The 9,389-nt window shown below is 35.1% G+C and overlaps 1 protein-coding gene across 3 annotated transcripts in view; it reads right to left on the bottom strand.

Moving 5' to 3' along the window:
* Positions 1-305: 305 nt before the first annotated feature.
* HACE1 (HECT domain and ankyrin repeat containing E3 ubiquitin protein ligase 1) overlaps positions 306-9,389 on the bottom strand; it is a 47,653-nt gene continuing 38,569 nt past the window's right edge. For all 3 annotated transcript variants that reach the window (XM_074536564.1, XM_074536565.1, XM_074536566.1), the window contains 5 exons: positions 7,507-7,638; positions 6,709-6,807; positions 6,327-6,397; positions 1,604-1,717; positions 306-1,213 (listed from right to left, as the gene is read on the bottom strand). In XM_074536564.1, the coding sequence (XP_074392665.1) occupies positions 1,111-1,213; positions 1,604-1,717; positions 6,327-6,397; positions 6,709-6,807; positions 7,507-7,638 (519 nt within the window). In that variant the 3' untranslated portion in view covers positions 306-1,110. The remainder of the gene's footprint in view (positions 1,214-1,603; positions 1,718-6,326; positions 6,398-6,708; positions 6,808-7,506; positions 7,639-9,389) is intronic.

Raw genomic sequence — 9,389 nt, 5'->3', positions numbered from 1 at the left:
ATGTATGCTTTAGATTAAAATTAATAAAACCTGAAAAAAACCAGCAATAAATAATCTGAAAAAACCAGCAATAAATACTTCTATATACATTTTTGACATGAGATTCTAAGAATCACAGTTTTGTCAGTTACCCTCATAAGCTCAATTTACTTCCTTGTGCATTTTTTTATGTCTATCCATACACTTGGACAACGACTCCTCAAATACTGGTTTCAAGGCAATTTAAATTATAGAAAGATTAATAAAATCCTGGTAGAAAAAAGAATAATCTGCCCATAGAGACACACAAATTTGTCACATTCAGATTCTGATTAAAATATTAAAATTTAATTAATACCTTTTGAACATACAATTATATCAAGGAAAGAGTAAAGGCATTCAAACAATGGATTTAGATCTTAAACGGTATTTACAAATTCTGAACTGCAAGTTGACTATAAAGTCACAAATACTTTAAATATTTAGTAGAATATAGTGTAAATTCTAATATAAACTAGATAAACTCAATCTGTTGGGTTTTTCCAGTCATAACAGTCTAATCTTTACATATTATTATATACACTAGAATACTAAAAAGTTATAAAATTTTCTTTCTGTTACTATGCAAAGAAATGGAAAATACATCAGCTCTGTCTTACTGTACAATATTCCAATTGAACTTTCTGTAGTGGTCTGCAAAAATAAATGGCACTTTCACATGCAACAAGGCATAAAGTACAACTCTTTTCATTTGCAGTATAATCTGAGTGCAAGGTAAACTGCAATGATGCAAATGTCATTTAACCACAGAGTTGGAAATCAAATGTAAACTGTGGAGATTCTGACAAACTTTTCTCAGATTGAAGTAATAATGAAAAGCATGTAAACTGATTTCCATACAGATCTGTAATTTAGAAAAAAATGAAAATACAGCATACTGAGAGGTTTGTTATGATGGTATGAGAGCTACCTTGACAACACAATAATGGAGGAAAAGCTGATGGTGCTGTTCTGAAACCCAGCCCCGCAATGGGCTGCAGCATCTAAGATGCTTTTTTATTGACAGTTTCCAAAATTACTTCTGCCACTCAGAATTGCACATTAGCAGTCAGATAGGTTTTCTAGACTTCATTATGCCATTGTGTAACCATAGCTTCCACAGTGCAATGCCACAAGAAGCCTGTCTTTCAGGATTTCTTTGCTTGGATATTCAGGTAACTTGAGCATGTTGATACTGGAAAGAAATAAAAACAAGGACAGTTCAGAAAAAAACTCTACAGTAAAGATTTCCGATTAAAAATCCTGAAGAGATCACACGTATGGAATATATTGTAAGAAATTAAGTTGCTTTTCACTTCAGTAAGTTATAATACAGTAATTTAAATTTAATATTCCTTTATTAATTTCACTACCTTTAATTAGACAAATTTGAGTTGCAAACAATGAGCAAACAATGTAACATCTTTTGGGATAAAGCCACCACTTTCATGTTAGAGAGTGAATGCTGCAGAAACTGTTTAAATTTTTTTTGACCTTTCAATATGCTAAAGAACTGTACTTTTGACTGTGACTGACATGAAAAAGCCCTGGTTTTAAGATATTTTAATGAGAATAGTTAACATACCATGTGCTTGATGTTGGTAAAAGATTTGCAGTGTATGGCACAGCAGCAATAGTAAAATTTTGCAATCCACTGCCACCCATTATATGGGCAAAGCCACCATGAGGCACCCTGGAACTGAGAAAATGTACAGAAGTTAGAGCAGTGCAATCATGTTATAAGACAAAAAAATGCAACATTTACACTGAAAATATCTCTTACTTAGGATAATTTGACATTACTAATACTTTTACTAAAGTTCCCTTTTTCTTACTGGTATCAAAATTCTCATTGTTTAAAAGTTTTTAATTACAAGACCAAATACATCAGTCCACTGACAATAGGCACCATATTGTTTGGCTGACATTTAAGATACTTCTGCCAGCAAGAAGGACTCATTTCTATAACCAGTTTTTGTTGCAGAATGTTCACAGAACCAGAATATTCTGAGCTGGAAAGGACCCACAAGGACTGATATCTACTCCTACCTCTGCAGGGATCACACCCTGTCCCTGAAACTGCAGTCCAAATCCTTCTTGAACTCTGTCAGGCTGGGGCAGTGAGCACTTCCCTGGGGAGCCTGTTCCAGTGCCCAACCACCCTCTGGGGGAAAAGACTTTCTCTAACATCCAACCTAAACCTCCCTGACACAGCTTCACATCATTGCCCTGGGTTCTGTCCCTGGTCACAGAGAAGAGATCAGTGCCTGCTCCTCCACTGCCCCTCCTGAGGAAGCTGCAGGCTGCACTGAGCTCTCCAAGGTCCCCTCTCAAGCTCCCCTTCTCCAGGCTGAACAGACCAAGTGTCCTCAGCTGCTCCTTATACAGCTTCCTCTCAAGGCCCTTCAGCATCTCCATGGCCTGTCTGGATGCCTTCTGACAGATTTATATCCTTCTTAGATTGTGGCATTATCTCAGTTAAGACAAACATGTCTATTTATGTTTCAAGTTTAAGCTACATCACAAAACAGTTTATTCTCTGATTACTATCTGTGGGACAAATGAGCAAAGTGTCCTTGACATGTCTGTTCATTTACTACTTCAGACCAAATATTTCAAGTAACTAATAAAACCATTACATCAGTCACACTATAGCCCAGTGACAAACTATGGCAAAACTAGCACACACTAAAAAATCACTAGCATCTTCAGGAATGCCATCTCACTTAATCATATTACTCTTTTTTTCCCCTTTACCAACATATTATTCAAAGATTACTCCAGGTGTAAATGGGAAATAGCCCATTGTTCAGACTCCCTCTCTGTAATTCAAAACTAACAAATAGAATAAAATTCAGACATTTTCATAACATCAGCTTAAGCCAACATACACTACAAGATAACATCTTGCTAGCACTGCCCTTGCATCCACAGAAACCTAAAAAAAACCCAAAAAGCCAGAAGCAAGTGTAACAGAAGAAGTAATGTTTCCACTCACAGTAAAACTACCTGGCAAAAATGCACAAGCATAAAGGTTGCTGCTGCTGAATGTGAAGGAGCTGGGACACAACTCACAGCAATACCTTTTAAACACACCTTTTAGAACTAGCTGTAGTATCCAACACATAAATCTGTACTACCCAGCTTAACAAGAGCAATGTTGAGCTGTTGTTCAAACACTGCTAGACAAAGAAACCACTACAGAGAGAAGTGCTGATTATTTGCAGTATATAATTTCTGATACAAATGGAATTGTGCTTACAGGAACAATTCAGAACAGCAGTAAAGATGGTACATCAGTACTCTTATACCATGGTTTTGGCTCACATTCCAACACAGTCCTGCCTCCCCTACAACTACTTTTTTTTCCCTCCCCTCTGATAAGCATCCCGCAATCAAATCAGCAATAAACAGAGACCTAACTCCTGAAAACTTCTTTCAGTCCACTATTATCTAAAAGTTTTTTCAATGTAACTTATAATACTTTCCATAAAACAGGTGAGAATCATAAAGCATGGGCAAGGCTTTGAACATTTAAAAGGAAGAGATTGCTGCCAACTTTTGCCTCCAAGAATAAGTTTTCTCTCCAAGCAAAACACTGCCAATAAAGAAAACCTTCTAAATAGATGCAAGAAATATCACAATAGCTGTGTGCAACAGCAACAATACAAGTTCATAGCTTTGGAAATTTCTACATTTATATCTGAATCATGACTTTTCTACCCATTTTTCCATTGACAAGTTTTGCATAAATTTGCATGGAATGAAAACACTGTAGAAGAGATTTTCAGCTTGTTTCCTTACGTTTTCTTATTCTTATATGACAGTAGACACATATAGCTTTCATATTTAACAACTATGCTGAATTTTCCTTAAAAGAGCATAAGCACATTGCTTATTGCTCCACAAAAACTACAGTCCCCAAAGAAGTTCTATACAATCTCTGCAGCTGTAGAATTCAAATAAAGTAGAATTTATCATTTAGAATCTATCAAGTTGTGAACACTTCCTTCCAACTGTTCACTAAAAATTTCATCAGAAGTTGCCAGTAGAAAATTAACAATAAATTAGCCAAATACCATTATAAATATCAAACAGATCAAGAGGAGGAAAAATAAGAAAAGCTTGTAGTACTGGCAATATCTCAAGCAGCTGTTAGATGAGAAAGAATAAATGGCATCATAAGTGAACTTTCAGATCCCCAACATGAGCCACAAAAACTTTTAGACTTTTCTTGGGTGTGCTAAGACCTCCAAATATGTTCAAACTTTGCTCATGACAATTACTTTGCTATTAAAAGTGTCTCAAAATTGGTATTAACAATAAATGCAATGTTATCTCCACTGAAACTACAAAAGCAAGACTTCATAAGAGAAAGAGAGAGAGAGATGTAAAAATGGGGGAAGTAGGCAAAAGGAAAAGTTTAAGAAATATTTGGAGATGTCAGAAAAACACTAAAGACTTAATCATAAATCTATTTTATTAAATTCACTAAATTAATTTCATAGACTTTGATTGGAAAGAAAGAACAGTTCCACTTCACACACACACACAAAAATCAAGTAAGTCAAAGTACAGAAGAGAATAAAGGGAAAAAGACGGGAAAAAAAGACTTTTGAATGTAGCCTGCCAACCAGTACCCATAGAAACAAATTCTTCACTAAGGCCAGAAAAAACATCATAGTTTGAAATCAGGTATACTTTTAAAGTAAAATTTACTTAAGGTATCAGTTGACTACTGTACTAGGCTCACAGAAAAGTCAGCATCTAAATCTTCCATTTAAAATGAAGTAGGAATGTCTGGGGACTTATGTGCAAAAATGCCAGCTGCATATCACTATTAGAGTTAACTTTCAAAAGTTAAATATTTATGGGAAAATACATCTATTGCATTTCAAACGCTGAAGAAAAAACAAAGGGTTGCTCCTAGGTGATATAGGAAAAAAAATCCTAAACAGATTATTTTTAAATTCCAGACCAGAGTTCTTAAAGCCACACAAAAAATTTCTTTCCTACTAAGAAGCAAATGGGTAAGAACAAGACAGCAGGTGATTTGTGACCAAAACAAATTATGATGATGCACATATTAATCAGACAGTGTAACTGTTTACTTGATAGAAAGTGCCTCTTGGAGTCCAGTAGATAATCCCAAATGCCATGAAAATAATGAATGCCACTTCAGTATCATTTGGAATGTTTTAAGAAGCATTTGAAACATGACCTTACATTTTAAAGATCCTTATTTGCTTTCTAGATTTAGAAATGGACTGGTCCACTAAAAATGAAAGACCAGCAGTTGGCATGCCCCACACGGGCAGTTACAACTTCAGGAATCATTTCTTCAGAGGACAAAAAGATCAATGTGTGTACAACTAGCTTCTTAAATCATCCATGATCCCTAAAACCAAGGAAATTCATAATAAAACAAGTGAAACTAATATAATTTGGAGACCAGGCCATTTGAGGACACATCTGTGACTGTGAAATTCCTTAATATAAAAGGCAGTTTTGATGATCTTAATTTGTATTTTATCTTTGCTTAACCACAAAACTTATACACAAAAGGTCAACTACTCTACTAATCCTAGAATATTAAGGGAACATCAAACCAAGAAGATGCTGTGATCTCTGCCTGCTACCAGAAAAAGACTGGACTGCACAACTCAGGTGTCACATTTATGTCTATGGATCCACTTTGTGAAATGTCTGTACCCACAAGCTCAGCAACTCACTCAGCTCACAGGGGCATTTTTTGCTAAAATATTCCCTCACTGCCCCCAAAACATAAGGGAAATAAAAGTGGCTTTCCCTAAAGAACAAATAGAATTTAGAACAGAAAACCTTTATAAAGCAGACAGTCTTCCATAAGGCTACATCTTATCTTGACACACTGCACTAACGTTAAATTCAACTCAGCTTGAGGAGATGGATATTTCTGTATATATTGGCTGAATGTACTTATCTCATATGTTACAGCCTCAGCTGATTGCTGGAAAAGCCCAGAGTTACATAAACATGCAACAGGAAAAAGAATATAAAGCTCATTTAAATTCACTATGGCCTTGTCAAAAACAGCCTGGACAGCAACAAAGGCCTCTTGCAAAGTGATCAAGTATAATAAATAAGTAATCAATCATTTTGCAGGCAACAGAGACAGCAAAAGTATTAACACACACTTTGTCTGCTTCCATCAATGTATAGAACAACCAGAATGCAAAACAGTTTCTAGATGATCTTTTATGGTCTCTCAAGTCTCTTATTTCAGAGTATCTAGACAATGTATTTGTTCTTACAGAAGAGTCTCTCACCTGCCAGTAACAAACTGTAATAGTAACACTCTCTCTTCCTGAGTTAGTTCTTCCACCACGTCCCAGAACCACTAAATGACAAAAAAGTTAGTTTGTATTTTCCATTAAATACTTGTAGTACTTGAAAATATACTGAGAAATCAATAAATGGAATATATATAAGTTTACTACTTAAATTATGGAATTCTTTGAACCAAATTCATAAATAATTAAGATACTTAATGTAGAAATACAGTATAAAAAAACCTCCATAAATTTCAGCCAAAATAAGGTTCCACAAACACACACATATAATGACAACCACAAAACCACATTTTTTTGGATTAAACAGTCTACATTATTAAAAAAAAAAAAAAGAAAACAAACAAATAAAAAATTTTACCTGAATAACTTGGTCTCCTCTCTCATAGCCACTGGTGTATTCTGTATTTTTTAACCAGTCATTCACATCAATTTCTGGCATACCAGACAACAAGAGCTCCTTCAGGAGAAGCACATAGATTGTCATTAGTCCTCCTGACTAACCACCTATTTCAAGAGTTTATGCTACTTTGAGAAGTAGAAAGCTTGCAGTGCTTTTTTAGTTTATTGCAATCTTATGGAACTCACAACTAAATTTTAATACATGAAGATTCTTGAATTCAGAAAACTTCACATGATCTTTTTAATTTAAGTATGCACTAGCAAGAGAGAAAAATTATTGCCTAGGAACCTACAAGAAAAAGCCTCTGAGTCTTGCCATGGCTTCAGACACAATTTGAGATGTGCTGGTTACAGAAGATCAAATCACCAACAAGTATTTACTGGAATTTGAATCTGTGACTCAGAAAAAGTAAAGACAATAGACAGCATCTCCTTACTCTTATAGGATTTCTGTCCTCCTCAAGGAAAATATGGACAGACTTAAAGGCCACAACATGCTGATTCCATACTGAAATTACAATTTAGGGCATTTATTACTGCCCTGTGAAGTTTCAGGAAGATGGTAATCCTCACTAACTAGAAAAAGCAGGAGTACAAATAATGAGATCCTCACTGATAGATGCACAGGAAACAAAGCCAATGTGAAATCTACAAAATCTTTATTTTGTGGTTATTGAGCTTTACATCTACATCATTTCCACTGCTGATGAAGTATGCTGAACAAAGCATTTAAAAACATGTAGGCATTTCATCTTACCAGTTCATATTCATCAAAAAGTTGGATCAAAGATGGTGGAATGAACATATGGAAGCCTTGTAAAAAGGCATTTATCTGAGGCTGAATGGCTCTTGTCATTCTGAGCTCTGTCACAAGCTGGACATACTCAGCCTGCAACACAGAAAACAATTTTAAGATAGACCCCAGCAAAACCACACAGTGCTCAAACAAACTCACACACACAAATGCAGTCCTCAACGCATCACAAATCTCCTCCACTGTAAGACAGTAAGAGTTCCTTTCCATTTTTCACATGGAAGCAACCCAAAATAAGCCCCTTCTGCTCTTCTGCCTTCCTTCCTAACACAATGACAAAACAGAAGTGTTTGAATTGTTAAAAAAACCAGTCAAAAAATGGGGACTCAGTCTAGGATAAAGGACAAAACTTAATTTGTCATGCCCACATCTAATACCACTTCCATTAGGCTCAATTAAGGCCATAAGCACATCAATGTTTGTAAGCAAAAATACTCTATTTAAGCAAACTGACATTACTAAGGAAAAAGTGCTAACTTCTGAAGGAATGCTTGTGAAACAAAAAGCTTCCTTGCTTTCCCCTCCTTGTCTCTTGAAGCCTAAAATAATACATAATAAAGCCTGCAGAGTTTATTAGTCTTAATAAGAAATACATTTTTTTAAAGAAAGTCTTGAAAAATTTCCTTGGTTTTTAAAAAAGAAAACCACCAGAAAACAACTTCCATCATAGCCAGGGAACAGACTGTAACATGCTTTAGAGATCTGGGGACTCCTTTCCCCTTTAAAAGATGCCAGCCAGAAAAGGAATCCACCAGAACTTTGCTTTTGTTAAGAACACAAAAGCCTACGAGGCGTTAATGGAAGAAGGCTTTTAGAGGGAGACAAGCGACTTTTTGAAGGGAAAAGTGCCTGCATTAAAATTCTATAAAAATGTCTTATCTACCCTGACCAAATTACAGAAGTTTAACAAAGTTTCTTTACTCAAGAAAATAGTTTTCTACTTGAAAACAAAATTTATTCCTAGATTATTTAGGTACTCTGTTTAAAGAAATGTTTTGACTTCGTAATCATGACTCTTAATAAGAAAATCATGAAATGTATCTCCCAATTAAACCATCGCAACTATCAGCTTTCTTCAAGAGAACAATCTTATAAAAACACTACTTTGATTTTTAATTATAAAATATTTCAACCTAAACTTATATGTTCTGAACCTGCACAAAAGCAACCAAGCATTTTTTCTTTCCTCCCTTTCTGAAAAAGAGAATAAACTATGCAACATTTCAAAACGGAAGGATACTTGTTAAACCCAGCTCCTTACATTCACAGATGTACAGAGGGGCTGCTTGCAGCTGAAAGATACTTTAAAATTAATTATCACCATTTTATTAGATTGAGAGAGCAATTAATTTGTGAAGTGCTCTGAAGAAAAACATGGCCTAAGAACATCTTCAACTGCAATACTGGTCCCAAAAATCAAGTTTCAGTCTAGTAATCTCCCCAGGTTGTTTCTACTATCAGTGGAGCTGAAGACAGCTCCCTTCTCTGAGGACTGAGAGGCAGCCAAAGGAGATTATGAGCACCAGACAAAATTGTCAGTCTGTGAATACAGAAGAAAACAGAAATTTTTGCAATACCAGGATTCAAAACAATGTTAACACTGGTTGTTTTCAACTATCAGAAATGCTTGTTTTACATTTCTTAAACTGTTCTTTTGTAAATTAGGCTACCCAGAAAAATGGCTGCAGAAAGAAAAATTCACAACCTTATTTTGAAAAATCAATTTTAAAAAAATTACTTATTTTATGCTTGACAAAAACACTACACTGAACACTTTAATTATGAGAGAAAGCAGTTGCTGTAGTTTAGGTGTACCAAGAAATGTT

Source organism: Zonotrichia albicollis, chromosome 3 (genome assembly GCF_047830755.1).
Source record: "Zonotrichia albicollis isolate bZonAlb1 chromosome 3, bZonAlb1.hap1, whole genome shotgun sequence".
Lineage (NCBI taxonomy): Eukaryota > Metazoa > Chordata > Aves > Passeriformes > Passerellidae > Zonotrichia > Zonotrichia albicollis.
This window is presented reverse-complemented; position numbering and strand designations above follow the sequence as displayed.